Source organism: Epinephelus fuscoguttatus, linkage group LG13 (genome assembly GCF_011397635.1).
Source record: "Epinephelus fuscoguttatus linkage group LG13, E.fuscoguttatus.final_Chr_v1".
Classification (NCBI taxonomy): Eukaryota; Metazoa; Chordata; class Actinopteri; order Perciformes; family Serranidae; genus Epinephelus; species Epinephelus fuscoguttatus.
In genome coordinates, this window is record NC_064764.1 from 34,628,474 (window position 1) to 34,648,172 (window position 19,699).

The following is a 19,699-nucleotide window of genomic DNA, read 5'->3' on the forward strand; positions in this document are numbered from 1 at the left end:
CCAGAATTGCGGTATTTTTAATTCAAAATAGCGAGAGTGTGAGTTATACTTGTAGAGGGAGACGCCATGATCCAGAATTTAACAAAAAAGAAAAGATTAGAAAGAGCTGAGAAAGTTCTTCTTCTGTCACTTTATTAATCTAAAAACCCCACATCACGATCTCTTTGAGTCTGACCACCAAGTAACCACCAAGTATTGTTGTTAAGGACTGATTATTGAAGTCAGATTAATGTCCTGATAAATAAGGAGCACACTGATTGAGTCATCCTTTGGTTCCTGCTTTGCTGGAGCCAAATTAGGTCATTGCTGAAGCTACCGGGGCTCAAACCGAATAGAAGAACCTTTGCAGCATTGTATGTTATTCAGAAATTCACCTCATGTAGTGTTATGTTCACTTACTTCATAAAGGCTTAGCAATAGAGGTCAGGGAAATCTATATTTTAAAGCATTCTCAACAAAGGAGCAAGGCCATTGTCTTTGTAAAAGTCAAGACAGCAAGATGCTTCAGGTTTCAGTTGTTGCCCTTAGGATATGGTCCAGACTGAAGCTCTCCTACCTAATACAATGCAGTTGTTCACAAATAGCAAGGTGCTTGACCTTGTTTTGGACCAATCCCAGAGGACACACTTACCTATAAAGACCCCCGAATACTGCCCCAAGACTTCAAACAGACAGAGAAGATCTACCAGCCCTCAGCAGCAGAGTCAAGATTTCAGCAGAGAGATAAACAAATCCATAGCAAAGCTGAAGAAGAACAATGAAGATTTTTTTACTTTTACTCTCCGTGATAGGCAGAAGTAGTCAGCTAGTGTTAAATGACTGTGGGTCAGAAGCAAGACGGCCGCAGGTTAGCGACATCGCAGTGCAGTGCGGCACTTCATCCATTGGTTTGGCGATTCAAATCTGCCCCGTCATCTACACTGGCTACAATGAGACTCTGCTGATCCTGAACCACATGTTGGAACCGACCTGTAGAGCAACCCTTGATGAGTCTGTGAATCCACCTGTTGCCCGCTTTAACTTCCCACTAAATATGACCCATGCCTGTGGAAGCATATTCAGGACCACCAGTGCTGCTGGGACCGGTATCTTCTCTGACTTCTCCAACATCCAGACGGTCAACATCAGTGGTGTTGTTAGGTCTATCGATCCAACAACAGGCACGATCACTTACAACGCTGAGCTGAAGTACTACTACTCCTGTGCCTATCCCCTAGAGTATCTGATCAACAACACCCAGGTCGATGTGTCTGCTTCATCCATTGCAATCAAGGACAACAATGGTAGTTTCATCAGCACCTTGAGCATGGACCTGTTTGCTGACTCCAACTACACCCGACCGCTGGTCATGCCACAGCTTGGGATTGAACTGAGGACCAGCGTGTACGTTGAGGTCAAGGCCACCAACTTGACAGGGCAGTACCACGTCCTGCTGGACCGGTGCTACGCCTCCATCTCCCCACTGCCCTCTAACTCCAGCTTCTTCAACCTGTTCGTCCCCTGCTCAAAGGATCGGTTCACCACCATGATTGAGAACGGAGACAGCCAGAGCGCCCGCTTCTACTTCCCCGCCTTCCGCTTCATCGAGCAGCAGAACGAGACCGTGTCCACCTACTACCTCCACTGCATCACCCGGCTGTGTGAGAAAAGCACCTGCAGCACATTCAAGCAGTGCAACAACAGAAGGAAGAGGAGCCCCCTGGACACATCTGCTGATGGTATACCCCAGACCTACACCATCAGCTCTGCGGAGATCGTCACCAAAACCGACACCAACGAATCCAAAGAGAAGCCCCTTACTGCCGGAGAAGACAACGACTCTGCTGTCGGGCTCGGTGTGGCTGTTGGCATCCTTGCCTTTGTTTCCCTTGTTGCCCTTTGTGTTGCAGCTGTGTTTTACAAAAGGCTTAGGAACTAAGGAGGCATCCATACACTTAAATGCAGAGTACTGGCCTCAGACCTACGGGTCACACACTTATTGAGGTGTACTGTATCTGTGCGCTTGTTTTACTTCTCTGGTGGAGGACAGCCGATCATTGCATCTGTTGGGAGATATTTGTGTGTCCGTTACTGTAGCTCTAACTGTGTATCAGTCCTGGAAACATAGATGGGAGAGCGGAGCATCTTTAGAGGATTCAGTAGATTTTGTTAGTGTTAAAAATGACCTGTTTCCCAAATGGAAAGAAAAGCTATAAGTGTTAATGCATGTCCGCACTTTGTAAGCTTTGACAAAAAAAATAAAATAACAATAATAATAGAGAAAGAAAATGGTAACTGGAGGGAAAATTTTAAAAAAAAGCATCACAGAAATCCCAGTCTTTATATGTGGATTGTTAGGTGTGTGGGGTATTTTGAAAGTGAAGTCAAAGTACCTTTCAAAGTATTATGTCTAATTTATTGAATTCCTCTCATTTGCTTTTGAGCAAATAAAACTATGAAACTGAAAATGCTACACTGCCTGAAACAAGAATCTGTGTTTTTCATTAATTTACTTTAATTTTCCTTTACATCAGTCCATTAATCAAGTCCACAAAGCACCTTGGGCCCCACCACCTTTGTGTTAATCACCTGCAAACACACTCATGTCATTAATTCACAAATGAAATACTGAAGTGTGGGAACAGTGTGTTGTCTCATGAAGTGCCATTTCAAGAAAGTGACTGAAGAACAAACTGTTTTCCTTGTTTGTTAACCATTTTGTGATTTGTCTTCATTTCTCTGCATTCATCTGCATGATATAAGCTAGTGAAAATAAAAATAAATGGATCAACTTTAAGAGTCTGTGTTCTTTTCTCTTTTTTTTTTGAAGGGTTTTCATTGTTTAATCTAAACTGTTTAAATTGTTGATTTAACATTACTACCCTCACCAGTCGGCACCTGATACACCAGTAGGTAAAATATTTTATTTAAATTATTACTGTTTTATGCAATTGCATTGACCCAATCAAAATGCCATTGTACAGGATGGCTACAGATATACCAAGTTAAATTTAAGACTTTTAAGACCTTTTTAATACCATCTTATATGAAATCTAAGACCAAACCTGCGACATATACACACATTATGTGTGCGTGTGTGTGTGTGTGTGTGTGTGTGTGTGTTTGTGACACACATGTGTAAGTTCTCTTTCCAAGTAAACACACTGATGTCAGTTCAAAATAAACAGTAAGGAAAAATGACAACCATTGGGTGAGTTTAAGTTTTGCTAGATACTTTCATTTCCCTAAATAATATTTATTAACTTTTATTTAATGAGATATTGTCAATTTTGTAGGAAAGTGTGCAATTTTCATGATGCATGGTGCAAAGTGCCACACTTTTCAGCTTTCAATTTGGTCACTGAAAAATGTAATTAGCCATTTTAAATGGCTCTTCTAATATACATATTTTTGGACAATGTTTAATGTCATAGCTTAAATTGTGCTCAAATTTACATTTGTTACAGTGTTTTTTGTTTTTTGACTTATCAACTAGTCCACATTTAAAAATCCAGAAACGTCAGGGAAATTAGTTGTTAGGAACATCCCTGTTGCCAAATTATATTGAACGAACTTACAAATACTCAATAACAATACCTGAAGAGTTTTATTGTCATAAAACTACTTGTTTGTCTAGAGATGGCAAAAGAGTAAAAGCTTGAGCCACAGTACGTGTCCGTCCATCCATCCATCCATCCAATTATTACTCTTATGCTTTTGAGGGTTACATTCTTTGCAGGTCACCAGTATCTTACAGGGCTAACCACATACAGACAAAACAAAACATTCACACTCACCCTCACAATCCAAAGACAACAATTCACTGCATAATTTTGGACTGTGGGCAGAAACTGCAGCACCTGGAGGAAATCCACCCAGACACCGAAAGAACACGAAATCTATATATTTTTAACTACAAGCTGTGATAAACTACGTATTTATCTATCTGTGACAACATCAAAGCTGCTCCAGGTCGTTAGACTCCAGAGAGTATTTCCTCCTCACCCTCCTGTGTGAAGGAGTTTTCTCGGCAGGCCTCAGACCCCCCTAAAGGCCAGTGTATATGTCAGAGGAGGAAGCTGCCTGCCTATCTGGATGCATGGGGCAGTATATCTCTGACCCCACTGGGCCGAACCTGCCCCATCTCTCTGTGATGTGCTCTGAGAGTGAAGCATGATGGATGGGAAGAAGATACTGAACCCCCCCATGAGAGTTATTTCAACAGAAAGGGTTTTTTTTTAGCTTGTTTTAGGTTGTTTTTAAAAAGCAGAACGTAGACAGGTTGTTGTCAAAAGCAGAAAAGTGTACTGTCCATCTGTGACAACATCAAAGCTATGACAACATAAAAAAAATGTCTGCAAGGTCACTGTTTGTTCATTTGTTTTCTGATGTCTGTCCAATTCTGTGTTGTTTTATTAATTTGTTGTGTTGTGTTGCATTGTTTTGCACTTTATAGCCACTTTAATGTACCTGAGCTGCCACTTGTAATAGTAGCAACTAGGGTAACAGCTATATAACCATTTCAAGGTATACCGTGATAAAACAGTTGATGGTTATCATACTGTGTACATTTGCTCATCTACAATATTGAGAATAAAAACGCAGCTGGACGCTGAATTTCTTCTTTATTTTAGGTCGTTTCTAGAGGGAGCGTTTTTAAAATGAATTATAGTAATAAAACATTTGTTCAACTAACAATAAGCCTTCCATTTCATTCATTTTCATTCCTTTAGGGGTCATTCTGACTGATGATAATATAAATTCTGCAATACTATGATACCATTACTGCACCATTAAAATCTCATGCAGTTACAACCCTAGTGGCAACCTTTCAAATGAAAAGAATGATAGAAATCCCATCATCCTCTTAAAGCATTCTGGGTTTGCTTATATCTACCACCTGGATATGACATGGCAGCAAACTGTGACCTTTTAGATCTAAAAATGTGTGGTATGCTTTGGAAAACCACCAGGAATAAAATATAAATAATGATATTTACAGTTTATAGGTTAAATCATGCCAACTCACTAGATAAATACAATCCCATCACAGATCTCTCGGATACAGAATGAGCTGTCTGGAGTATCCGTCTTGTATAAAACATATTCCAGTCCATCATATCAAGGGTTCTAAAATGACATAGCATATGAGCTGACTTTACTGTTGGGAGGTGGAGGAGGAGATGGAGGGGAAGGTGTAGCATATGGATGAGACGCATGCGACACTACAGACCACTGGCAAACACTAGCCCCTTTTAAACAGGAGTTGTTCAAATTTGCAGGAAAGCTCAGTCTTCTTTCAGCATTGGCAGTATAAAAACAAGTGCAGCAAAATGCCGCCTACCTACTTTTGTCCATACAGAATTTCGGGGCAATGGGGGGCGTGAGCAAGTAACAAAACGTGTAGCTCAGCGTGTGACGTAAACAGTGACGTGGGAGGAAGCCGCGGCTGGTCAGTCCTTCTGCAATTCTCTCGTAAGTCGGCCCGTTCTTCACCGTCCCCGTCATTTGACGGTTAATGGCCTCTTCGTTTGCGAGGACAAGGAGGGCGCGCAATTCCTTGTCTCCTCAGTTGCTCATCTTTACAGTGTCTGTCAGGTTTGTGTTTCCCTCTTGCTAGTAGCTGCTCGCTAATTCCTGCTATCAGCTGTTTCCTGTTTATCCACTGCCAGTGGGTTGCACGTGCAGCGTCATCAACAGCTCCTCCCACAAGTCATCAACAGCCCCGACCGCCTCTGTCTTTTTAAACTTAAAGGGTTCCGCCAATATGTCTACCCTACGAGGCGGAAAATTGGGCACCTCGGATCAACTCGCCAATCCGGCTCTGTGTGTCTAAACGCTTGCAGCTTGCCGGCAAAACGGCCCAACATTCGTGGAAAATCTGGCAGTGTAAAAGGGGCTACTGTTCGAGACCAACAAACAACAAAACGGGGTTAAAGTGACTCATCAATGCGTCTTCCAGCAGCTTTAACCACCAAACGTGGCTGTACAGTATTTGGTGAGCCATGGCTGTTTTTCCAACGGGAACAGTGCTACTAACGGTGGTTGATTTTTGATCACGACATACTGCGTTTCCGACCATGATAATGCCATGAATATTGGGTGTTTTTATACCAAGACATCGCTGTGTTTTTAGGAGCTTTATAGCCACTGAAACTGGGTATTTTAAGCCAAAGCATCTTTTCCTAATTTTTAATGTATCTACTACAAAATAACATACAAATGTGATGTATCCATGGTTTTGCAGAATGGTAACATTTATCGTGGTGACTGGGTCAATATATCCCAGGTCTGCAGAGAATAAGTCATCCTGTGCCTCAGACTTTAAAAGAGTTGTAAATGTACAGTCACTACTGTATGTGTACTGCAGGAACAGATAAAGGGGATAAAATGAGATGGAAAATACAGAGTTTCGGAAGAAACATTTGGCATTGTTGAACAGCCCTTACTGTAAGCCTGCCCACACATATGGGTCACTTTCACACACACCACATGGAGCAAGTTATGCACGGGTTTCATTCTAAACCCCAAACCTGATCAGATCATTATTTGCTGTAGAGACGGGCGAATCTGGAATTGAACCGTTTCCCAGAGTCATGCAGGATTTGATCTATGGCAGTTTAGCATCCAGCGAGGTTTGGCGAGGAAATGATAAGAGCTGAGGAAGAAAGAGGGTGATGGAGGGAGAGAGAGAGGCAGTAGGAAGGAGGCCCATTTTTTGATTGCTCTCCAGTGTATAAGCATTATATATTCTATGAGATTTATTCTCTAAGGCTTTCATCGGGGGAGTTCAGTTTACTGGGAAGTCTATTTGTCTGCCTGACTGTCCCTGACTCCAGCTGGCATGTGCATGTATGCATGTAGCAGATTGAATTTCATTTATGCACAGATTGGAACTTTAGTCCAATCTCACAGGCAGAGCTGCTCTGGGGGCAGAAAATCTCATTGGCTGAGTTCAACCTCAAAGAAGAGTTTCTGGCAGAGTTAGCCCTGCTTTCACATACCCGAACAAATCTATACTACTGTCCATACTGTAAATACATGACCTATAGTGTATTCTATTCATACCTCCAGCTGTTGTCTGTGGTTGTGGTCTGTATCTGCATTATTTATTATTCATTTATTTTCCCTACTGCGACTGCTGCACATGTATACATCTAGTATACTCATATCACATTGGTCATGTCAATACTGAATACGTCTTAGTCTATTCTTATTCCTTGTCCTATATATCACCCACTGTATATCAGAACATCACTTCACTGCTTTCTTGACTTCTAATTAGACGCTAAACTACACTCTGTTGTCTCAGTGTTTATACTCTGTGCATTGACAGTAAATATAGTCTGAGGTGTCTATGCTGACACTCAATAACTGGTAACTAAAAAAAGCCGCCCTTACCTCAGCATGATATGCGGCCAGACTCTGTTATTGCTTAACAATGCCTGGTGGCGTCAAGGGGGGAAACGCATCAGTACAACAGTTAAATGGGTGGTAGTTGGGTCCAACAACCACAGCCTTTCACTCGGGAGGCCAGTGTTCGCTTCCCGAAAGACTGTAAAGCTCAACCCTGTCCTTTTTTCTTAAACCTGACCACGTGCTTTTGTTGCCTAAACCCAACCCAACTTCCTGTGGAAACAGAAGTGTACTTTGAAAACAGACAATGCATAGAACAGGTAGAACTTGACACGATGTCCAAGAACTTCAAGAGACAACGCATCCAAGGTACCTTGAGCGTCATATGTTGAAATGGAAAGTCCATAACCAAAAGTTGGTATGTGATGAGGTCAGAGCGAGAATGTGTTGAGTAAACTCAAGAGTAGCAAAATTAACATTGACCAACACGTAACTGGTCAAAGATATTCTTTGTGGTGATCTGATTAACAGTTAACAGTTGGCATCCCCAGTGACCATATTTTTTATAAACATGACTTTCACGGACAGACTCGTGACGGACATGTTAGCTCTAAACTAAGACTGAGGTTGGATGACGAGGAATCAGCCGTTTTCACAGCAGACATTTTGACTTGTTACTATTTTGAAGTGTTCCTAATAACCCTGCCCTGATCCCCATTGTACCTAGTTTGTAACATCTTCAACATACAGCGCAGTTTGCTTCATAAACATTTCCAGGCACTGGCTTTAATCACCACAAGTAATCGTTGCTTTTCTTTTGTCCTTACACTTGAATTTCCTATTTTTCCACAGCTAACAAGGTCCTAATTTAACCATGCAGACTCATTGCATGATCTAAGTGCACTGTGGGGGCAAAAATAGGGACATTGCGCACATATGGGTGTCTAAGTCTGGTACCTGTCCAATAGTTTTTCCCTCCTGTTAAAATCTGCTTTTTATGTCTGGAACCTGAGGACTTGGCTCAGATTCTGGAGTTACTCTCTTATCCTGAAGCCTCCTTAAGGAGTCTGATCCCGTTTGATTCGGCGGTGGGAACCTCTTCCAACTGAATGCCTTTGCTGACGTCGACCCCAGCAGGATTTGAACCCTGGACCTTCCGCATGTCAGTGTGGGTTTTCTCCAGGTACTCCGGCTTCCTCCCACAGTCCAAAGACATGCAGGTTAACTGGTGACCCTAAATTGAAGGTGTGAATTTGAGTGTGAATGGTTGTCTGTCTCTGTGTGTCAGCCCTGTGATAGTCTGGTGACCTGTCCATAATCCATGACTTTTCCAGGTTTTCAGTGACCCTGTTTTCTTAAATGTGTAGTAGAGGATACAAAATGTGGATGCTGCATCTCTGAAGTTGTTGAAAGTCAAGATGAATTATTTTATTAATAATAATTCCGACTTCTCCTGTATAATACAGAACATATTTCATCAGTGATTTATGAATTTTCCTTTAGGCATGAGTGTGTAGAAATGTGACTGATTGTGAAATTTCTAAAAATGTCATGTCATATTGTTTGAAAATGTAAATGCATCATTCTGAGGTTTAAGTCAACTGATATGATTAATTTTGCCTCATGAGAGTTTAATTTATGTTATATATAAATGAAAGTGTATACATTAGATAGTTTAAGTCACAGGAAATATCGGAAAGAATAAACAACATAAGATATAAAACAAAATGCCGTAATAAAAGCCAGTAATGAAATCAGAAACCACCTGGACTTCCTGACATTTCAGTACAGATGCTCTATATCAGCGATACGTATCCCGTGATGGCCCAACGGCCTCGCTGTGCAGATACGATAACAGCGAGCGGCCTTGAGCAGCGGTAGTGACATGATCGAGGAGCATGCTAAACATATTACGCCAGTTTACGACTAAGCAGCAGGAGGCAGGCAGGCTGGAAGACGAGAGGAAACAGGAGGAGGAAAACTTGCCGTCCATAAACAGAGGAGTGTGTGTGTATGTACGAGAATGTGTCTGTGGGAAAATCCCAAACTAATTTACTTTGTCAGATGCATTTTTGTTAAATGTTAGGCTCTCACATTTTTCACCCATGTTTCAATCGGGTCTTTCAGGGATTTGTTGGTTGATTTACACGTTACCATCTGATCCTCATAACCAAAAATAAGCAGAGGAGGAAGAAGAGAAAACATATAATTTTCTGTTCTTCTACTGTATCCCTGAGTGTTTATTTGAGTTATATTAAGCAGACTTGATCCTCTGTGTTGCTCGAGCTCTCTCTGCGTTTTGATTATTAACCTTCCTCATTGGGTGCAGATTGGTGAGAGTTGGAAAAGCATATATACAGGCGTACAGTTTCAGCTCCATAAATCTGGCCCTCCCTGCAGAGAGAGATGAAACTGCCTCCTATAGAGCTGGCATGGGCAGACAGAGGGAGCTTCATATATCATATCAGCAGCACATGGACTCCTGCGGTTCAAGTTCAAGAGATGGACAACCTTACAACTCTATCTCTCTGTGTTCATTTGTTTCTGGCTCTGTCCAAATGGACTCCCTGTCTCTCTGGCTGCTGGTCCAAGGAAGTGTACTATACTGAAACAAATGTTAGTATCTGTGCTGTCGAATATGGGATTGAACTGTTTTGTTTTCTAGATATTTTGAAATTCCTAAGCTACTATAGACAACTAAAATACTGAATAAGCTTTTACAAAAACTGTTGTAATAAAGTTAAATAAAGCACGTACTGTGTATATATACAGTATCTATGTATATTATACTGTATGACACTGTAGTAGTAGGAGTGTACAAAAGCAATGCAGACAAGAAAATACAGAATATATACATTCATCAATCCCACATGGCACTGATTGAGTAAACTAGCTGCTGGTCTGTCTGTCAACATGCCAAGTCATCAAGTGTCTCAGTCAGACTGTGGAATCACACAGACGTGACCCTCCAAACTGGAGAGAGATTTATGGTTCGGCTAACAGCTCAGATCTGGGATCATGTGTTTTCTATCTGATAGAGGTTTTCATTATTTTTGATTATTGACAGAAAATGAGAAATATTTCAACATTCAATGCTGCCGACCCTCAACCTCGATCACACGGCATACAGAGAGCGTTGACGGGGATCAGGCCTGGGGTCTGAAATTTCACCCACTGGTGTTTCTGCGCAGTGATATTGTGTGTGTGTGTGTGTGTGTGTGGCTGTGTGTGTGTGTGTGTGTGTGTGTGCCAGAGGTCCCCTTCATTTCTGAACAGCTGTGTAAATGTGTTCCAAGATGTTTGAAAAACTTGTGTAAAATAAATAAGCTGCAGGACAATAATTAGCTGCTCATCTCTCACCTGCCTCGTTCACAATCCCTCTCCAAGTGCTGATAGATCAAAGTGTTTCAACTCACTGTTAGGAGACATTATTGCCTCAACATATTACTGATGAACCATCCCTACAACAAGGCCCTGTAGAGCTCATGTATTTTAATATGAAAAGAAATACCTTTTTTGACACGTTTCAAGAGTCGCTAAAAACTACAATGTGGAATAGCAACATACTACCAATCACCAGGGGTGTAATGGTAAACACAGGTCACAGCTCGGTTCATAGCCTGGTTTAGGAGTCACAGTTCAGTGCCCCGCATCTATTATGAAAATGAGGAACGTTTCAAACACGTCTGTATTACACTGTACGAACACTGAACAAACACTTTCCCCAAAGGCAAATGGTCACAACAGGCTACAAATCTCTATAAACAAATTCATATGTATGCAGAATCTTTAGGAGACAGGAAAAAGATTTTGGTATCGGAAGTGTTCTGGTTTCATCTGTAGTCTGTAAACTTGTAGTCAGAGTCGTATTGCTGTATGCAGCGGGTAAACAGTCTGTGTAAAGAGAAGTGAAATGTATTGGCCGAAATGCAATATCAGAGCACATCGGCTATCGTCTGATGACAAGTTAGCCTTTGCAAAGATGTGTCTGTATTCGTATACAGATAACAGTTTAGAGCGATTAGCCAAAATGACCAGCTCTGGGCGAAGAAAGTCTTGGCTTGGATATCCCCTGCCTACACTGGATGAGACCGAGATATTGGCCCTCTCTTCTGGAGGCAACTGCTGTCAGACTGATGGGTTCTGAGACTGATGGGCTACAAAACTGACAAGTATCACTTATGCCAGGTTCAGACTACACAATATCAACCCAGCCGTCCCATGGTGGCATCTCAGACTGTGAACAAGAATGAGTGTCCTGCATGATAATCCAAGATTTTATCCCATGTAGTTTGTCATAGCAGACGATAACCGACGTTGTGTCTGGGGCGCCTCACAACGTCCCAAAAGAAAGACGAGCATGGAAAAACAGAAAAACAAAAATTATGCCATCAGGACTTCAAATGACAAATATCCCAAGGCTAAACATTACAGACAGGCCGGTCATGGCAGCCACAAAACACTAAAAGTCATGGCCATTGAAGTGGTCCCTACTTCTCGGAGGGGGAGTGATCGTCTCAAGCGCCTTCTACGACGGGAAACATTTTGGATTTTCCAACTGAAGGCCATGACATATCCAGGCCTCAACGAGGAAACTGATTATTCTCCTTTTTATGATTATATTTGTTTGGCAGGGATCTAAACGGTGTATACATGCCTTAGATTTAGCTTAGGTTATAAGGGTATTTATTTCCTGGTACTGTCAGGGATAATGTGTTTATATGTGTACTTTGATGTTGATTCCTTTGTGTGTGTTTTTTTTTTCTTTTTCTCCTTTTCCCCTCATTTGGGTCACCTGTTTGTTCATATGCTCATGATGTCACTTCCTGGTATTACCTATATAGTTTTCACCTGTGTCCTCATTACTGAGTTGTCACCCTGATGAAGGCTGTGTGCCGCAACGCATAGGTGCATTTTATCTTTTATGTATTAGCCACTTCAAATAAAGGCTTTTTAATCTTTGGACCCCAAGAGTGCCTTGGTCACCTCCTTTTTTTGCCATAAAGACGAGCATGTTTGATTTACTTTTTGTCTTCCATGACTCCTTCCATTACCATGTGACCAATAGGAACGCAGAGCGATCTTCTGATGTAAACAGCTGTACGGCAACACCCCAGCCTCTTTGATATTTTCTCAAGGTACAAGGGAAAAGAAAAAATGCTGGCGTGAAATAGCAGAGGCACTTTAGCAACCCTGAGAACAGTGCCGTTAGCATCAAGCTAACGAAGAATGTTAATCCTTCATAATGGAGAAGGATGGGGTCGACAAACTTACCTTAAATTCACAAACAGTGGCTTTTCCTTACCTCCTTTCGCTTATTATGCTAACCTCAGCAGCTGTTGCTATCGGAGTACAGCTAAAAGTATCTAGGCAGAGCCTGGTTTGTGAACTCTGGTTCAGCATTACATGCATCAGTCTATACCAGGTATTCTGCATGCGGCAGTGGACCTTGATCACTGTACCGTGACAGTTCAAATACATGCGACAGCCATACTTAAAACTGACTGTTAAACAGCACTCTCACAATTGCTCTCCATATTCACACACTTCAATGCTCGACTTCTTTTTACACAACTAACTGTGAAGCTACACAAATAATCTAAAACATATGTAAACCTCAGTGGGAATTTCCTAATTTGGATCCAGACACAATAAGTCTGGGACGTTCTCAGCAAAAATTATGAATCAATAGTTTATAAAGATTGTTATTAAATATGCTGTTGTGTCTTGCTCTGCAGCAGGGAGTCCCACGACCACACAAATCTCACCACAACAACGGATTTGTTGTACTGTTTATAAAATGCAGATGTCCATGAAATCCAGGATTACTTAAAGTGCTTACTCCCCACTTTGTTCCATGACAAAAACAACACCAAGGTCATTGGTGGCATTCATGTGCCGGGTGGGTTTTGCTTTGGAACGTCAATGCATGTCAGGAAAGCCCCGGGATCTTTCACATGTCAATCTCATGCCAACAGGGAATACAGAATAATAGCTGTCTGACAGATCTACGAACACAGATGTCTGTTTGAGAATCAAAGCGGCAATACAATACACAACAAAAAAAGCAGTGATACTATGATAAAATAGGCCACTAAATTTGTTGTTTTCCATAAGATTCAAGAGGTGGGAATAACCAGAGGACTTACGATATGATAATATCACCATACTTAGGACATAATACGATATTATTGCGATACAATATATTGCTATATATTGCAATTTATTACCTCTTATCCAACTGCAAATTATTCCCCCAAAGGAAAACTCTGTCAACACCAATTTAACATCATAAGATAAAGTTTTCAGTCTCTTTATCTAAGTCATAAATCCTGTCAGTAGTCTTGCATACACCTGACAAACCAAACCGATTAATGCCCTCTGTGAGGTCAGATTAATCGCGAGTGGGATCCCACTAACTGAATGGCAACACCCATGCTAAAAGTGTTGTCTGTTACATTCATTTTGTAGGAGGTCTGCAGTGTTTGCTCTGGTGTGACTTTGGTATACTGCGCTAGTTTGGAGAACGTGAGACAGCAGTCTCCAGTCCTCTGTGAGATAATGTGCAGTTATAGTCACATATGAATCCACTGACCTTGAAGTCTAGGCGCCACAAGTTACCACCACCCTTCCTGCTGCACTCAAAGATTCCTCAGCTTTATGCTTCACTTCTCTGTGGAGCTTGGGTACAGCTTTGTCGGTGGGAAAATGTGGGGACGGAGTCACATACCTGGGTTCACGTGTTTTTAGCATGTAACATAAGCCTTTGTTTTCAACAATGCTGTATGGACGCAGATCTTTGCACATGAAGTAGGTGATGGACTGTATTATTTTCTTCATTCTCTCACAGTTGGAGGGTAGTTTTGTAGCGCTAAGTGTGTTCAGTGTTCAGTGCACTATCTCTGGATGTTGGCGTGTGAGGTGAGGCCTCATGTTCATAGTTTTCCCATAGTATTCTTATGCGACACTGCTTGCAAAGTCCTCTTTCCTTCCATGTTAAAAAAAATCCCAAATAAGTCCAGACGTTCAATTTAAACGCCGACGGTGCATTTCTGATTGCTTTCTCCGGTGCCTCCATCTTTGTTTGGATGAACTTCTTGCCAAATGCCGCTGACTGAGATGTCTGCTGACCTCACCAAAAACAACATCAGCATCATCTAGTGGACTGAAAAAGCAATTTCTTTTATTATCGAGTACCAAAAGTTGCATTGAAATGTCTGCAAAAATTGATAATGTATATAATGAAAGATCGATTGATACTTGCCGTCCGTGTATTGATACAATATCACTACACAAAATATCGCGATACTATGCTGTGTCAATTTTTCCCCCCACTGCTAGTGGTGTCACTGTAGCTGTAGCTTTAACCTCGCTCATCGACAGTATTATACTAAAACAAGAGCAGCACACAGTATGGAACGAAGTGGTGCATGGGAAACTAACCACAGAGCACAACAGTCCCTTCTCTTTGGATTACTCAACAAGTCCTCCTAGACAAGAGACGGGACACAACTCACGACCTCCACTGCAGGTGTTTCTCGCCGATGTTGAAGTGAATAAATACTGTTATATGAAAGTGTCTTGAAAATGTATTAAACAGTTGACATGAGCCAACAGAGGTGATTTGGGTCTGTTTGGGGATTTGTATTAATTTGTTTTTGAAGATCGATTTATGGGGATCTAAAAATCTTTCCCAGCTCCAAAAGGAAAATAAGAGGGAGGTCTAAATCTGTGAGAAACTTCTGGCAAACCAAAATCAAAACATCCAACATGGAGTGAGAGGAGAGACAATACAAAACCCCAGTGTAACTGTGCCTGTGCTGTGTTTACCCTAAACACACCTACGCCTGTCAGCACACACCTTGAGCAGCACTGATATCTGTATGTTGGAGAGAGCGGATGTGTCAGAGCCGAGGGTGAAGAAGTGTGAGCGCAGAGAGACGTGGTGAGTGAGGACTCCATGTTTATTCCTCCACGGGGAGAGGGCTGTCATTGCTGAATTCCTGTGAATGAAGTATGGCGGCCAATTCCTGCGAGCCGGATAATTCATCGTTATAGGTCCGGTGTATCCGACGTGGACATGACACTTCCACAATAGTGTCGAGAATTCACACAAGGCCGGGCCACACAGGCTCCCGCGGAGCCACTAATGAGCGGGACAATCAGCTGCAGATATGACAGGCCGGCTGCAGGCGAAGGTGTCAAGTTATTTGAATTCCTAATCTGAGCTGTAACAATAGCAGAGGAGGGTGATGATGAACTGTCTCACCGGGGAGCTTTCAGTGACAAACTGGATGGATGTGGAATAAAAAGCACCTGAAATTGAAGGGCAAGGTCATGTTAACTAGATACAATTTCAACAAAAAAAAAAGTCAAACTGATAATAATGTTAATATACACAATATATGTAAATGTAAACATGTCTTATAGAGAAAATAGCTTGATTCAGACACTGTATTCTGTTGGCCAGATGACGATTAACAAATAGTAGGGTTGCAACAGTATGAGACTTTCATGGTACAATAACCATCTCAGAAATATTGTGGTATCACAGAATTACATAATTATTATTATTATAAGTTAAAGTGACCCTTAAAGGAATGAAAACAGAAGGGTTATTGTTGGTTGAACAAACATTTTATCACCATAATTGAAACTTGAAACCATTTTGTTAACGGAGGTATGTGTAAAAAGTCTCCCCATGGAAAATAACTAACATAAAGGGGAGATTCAACATCTTTCAAAAACTGTAGATAAGCAAATGTACACGGTATGACTTTTACCATTGCCCCCTCCATTCTCTGTCAGTCATTACAAACAGCAGCACTCTCTCAAGAGCCAATAGCATCATTAAGGACAATACATATCCTGTCAACCATCTGTTCAAACTGTTATCCTCTGGTAGGCGTTATATGTCCATCAAATCCAGAACCACCAGATTCACAAATAGCTTCTTCCCAAATGCAATAATTTCGCTAAACAAACATAGTTCAACAAATTTAGTCCACTCACTGCCACCTCTTGCACGTCAACACCTGCACTTTATTTCACTATTGCTCTTTAATGTTCTATTTATTGTATGCACCATGGTGGAGTAGCTCAATGACAATAAAGGCATTCAATTCAATTGAATTCAGTATATCACAGTATACCTTGAAACCAGTATATTACTGCAATGCTAACAGATACCTATAGGCAAAGAGGAAATTTTGTCATATACTGTATATACTATTAGTATATGTTGTGAAGAGCACTTCATACTTGGAAATTATCATTACATTTAATTCATGATGTCTAGTTTTTACTTTAGTATATTTTAACCCCCTTTTTCCCCTGCATTTTGTTCTCTGTATCTCTTGGTTTTATTGGATATTTTTTCACTAGCTGCTCAATTTGCTTTCTCTTGTCATTAACCTTTTGTTGTATTTTTCTGTATAATGTTAGTTTAGTTCTTTTCGCTAGCTAGCTAGTGGCACCACTCATTTAACAATTACAGCTAGTAATGCCATCCAAACCCAACAGCATTGCTATGGAAACATTGCGCCCACCCCTTGGTCTACCCCCAGGTCATGCCACTGAGTAGTTCAGTTTTAAGTAGGAAACCCCCTTTAGCATTGTTAACTACTGTTAGCTCTATTAGCATTGTTAGCAGTATTAGCAAGGCTAGTGGTTCTAGCAAAATTAACAATTGTAAATGGGTTTCACAGCTCAAAATGAAGCCCTCACTCACCAGGGCTACGTGGGGGAGACCAGAAGGAGGCCACCATGTTTCTACAGCAATGACATCCCACCACAGGGATGGCATCACTGGTGGTAAAATGAGCAGCACCTCTGGCTAGCTTCACCTGCCTGTCTCAGTCTTTGTGTATGTTTAACTTTGTGCTACTGCAGTTAATACATCAATCTGATGGCGTTCAATTCAGACAAAAAAGTTGCTCGATCTGACCTAGCAACATTGCCGTCATGACTTCAATGTAAGGGGAAGTTTACTTATTAAGACATAAGACCAAGATGTTAAATTGCCATCAGATTAAAGTAAAGTGTGTATGTCTAAAAGGGACCTCAGTACAACAAGGTCATATGGACTGAGAGGTGTAAACTGGAACTGTGTCACCCCTACATCACACAGAACCTGCAATGTCAGGGTGCAATAGTGGTGTATCTTTTGATGTTTTCATGTTCTTCCATGGTATAAAGTTATTTATTTTGAATCAGTGAAAGCTTAAAATGAGATGCTGAGGAGGCCGGTGATGGAACATCCAGTTTACAGCGTCTTCATGGTGTGAACCTCCCTGTTTTTAACAGTCCCTCTGTCCACATGCCCTGAAAACACACCCTGAGACGGTAAAATGTTTGACTGATGGACTGTTGAATGAATAATGATTGAGTGATGACTATTAACTGAACCACGTAATTATTAAGATGAGTGTTTAGGAGACTAAATTGTAAGTAAACTAAAAGTGGTTAAAATCTGACACAAATAACGAGTGAAGGGCTGATTTATGTCTGAAGCAGTTATCATAAAGAGCAAACATTACAGAGGAGAGTTGGGGAGACGACCTGACTTCCTGACATGACGACAGCCTGCTCAACACATGCAGCTTCCTCCTTATTTACTATCTGCTGACAGCCAAGGTCGTCTCAAAGACACCCGGCAGTCTTTGAGAGCCCAAAACAAACACCTTTCCCCGTTAAAGACTTGTTATTGTTGTTGTAAGAGAGTCAGTCTCAGTGTCTTTGGCTCTGCTTCAGACGTATGTCTCAAAATGAAACACTGGCTTAAGAAATGTTAAACATAACTGAAAAACTGATTTTGAGTGGTTTAATTCCAGATTTTTCAAAGAATGTCAAATGTCAAACAAGTGTACTTTAAAGGGAAACACCACCTAAATTAAGAACTCCAATATTATTTCCATGGCTGAGGAAAGTTCAGTCAATATTTGTGAACATGAGCTACTCTCTCTTAAAGCCAGAAACCAGAAAAGTAAGTCTCTAACTTGTGCTGTCACAGGGTATAAAGTCTGTAGGGTTGGGTACCATTCATAATTGAAATGATATGGTACCGGTACCGGTATCTGGAATTCGGTACCGGTACCAAACAGTACCTTATTTCGGTACTTTTTAACCCTATGGGCCCTAGGCCTTTTTGGGGTATTTTTACCGCCTTTACTTTTAAGCTCATATCACAGTCATTATAAAGGCTACATACACATGCTATATCTTGTTTTTTTCAGGACAATCTGGGCTAACCAGATTTGCCATCATTCCATGTCCTTCTATGTGCCTGTATTTTATATTAATTTTTATATCAATGAAAAAAAACAAATCTGTGTGCCTAAATTCTTACATTTTTACATGTATCTCAGCATAGCAAGTTGGAAGTTGACATATTCTGCCATATATGAAGAGGGGAGACTCTCTGGAATTGTTTGTGCCAGGTGGACATAATTGCCAGTATTTTTTCATTATTGCAAGAAATTCCATTGACTCATTCACAAGTCAAAAATGTGTTTTATCTGAAAGAAACATGCAATATTTACATCTAAGATCTTAGAAAAATAGTCAACCAAGTGCAACGATGTCCTCCAAGATAATATTTGTTTTTCAGTTTCAGTTATATATTGGGGAGACATTTTGGGCATTGGTGGGGGGGCAAGTGTCCCCCTCAATGTATATGGTGACTACGGCCCTGTCAGCATGCATTAGGCTGCAGTTGTCTGGGTGCGCAAAGGTGAAGTGCGCTTGTCTTGTCATACAAAGTTTGATGGAGTGTCAACTGGACAATATGGAGATATTTGCATCTTGAAAGCCGGACTACAAATGTGGATAGGCAGGGAGAAACACACGCAAGCCTAAGACGTGGTGAGATACGATATTCCTCACTATATGAAGTGACTGATAACAACATCTGTATAATGGATTGTAAAGAAATTCGTCAGGTTTTTATTTTGTAGACAATTAATCTGTATTTACAGCGTGATGGGATGACAGCACAATGATGTGTGTGATCCTGCGCTTTCATGTCATATGCATGGCATTTCTGTACGAGCCTGCGTTCGCGAGTAATCCATCCAACAGTAATGTGTGTGCAAAGCTGTATGAAAGCTCTGTTAAACATCATTTTATTGTAACTTTATCAGTTTTTTTCGCTGTGAAAACATTGGATTACCGACAAGTGCTTGGCTTGTTGGAAAGCTACAGTTCTGCTGATTCATTTTAAGTGAATCGGTACTTGGTACTACCGACGTGAATCGGTACCAAGTACAAAAAGTACCGAGTTTCGGTACCCAACCCTAAAAGTCTGGAGCTGCTTAATTGGCAATGTAGGAGAGACTGATTATTTGCACCGACTCAATGTTTGTTT

General features: G+C 41.1%; 1 protein-coding gene across 1 annotated transcript; it reads left to right on the forward strand.

Moving 5' to 3' along the window:
- The first annotated feature begins 757 nt into the window (after positions 1 to 757).
- Positions 758 to 1,918, forward strand: LOC125899506 (zona pellucida-like domain-containing protein 1). Its single transcript, XM_049593900.1, has one exon. The coding sequence runs from the start codon at positions 758 to 760 to the stop codon at positions 1,916 to 1,918; it is 1,161 nt and encodes a 386-aa protein (XP_049449857.1).
- The last annotated feature ends 17,781 nt before the right edge of the window (positions 1,919 to 19,699 follow it).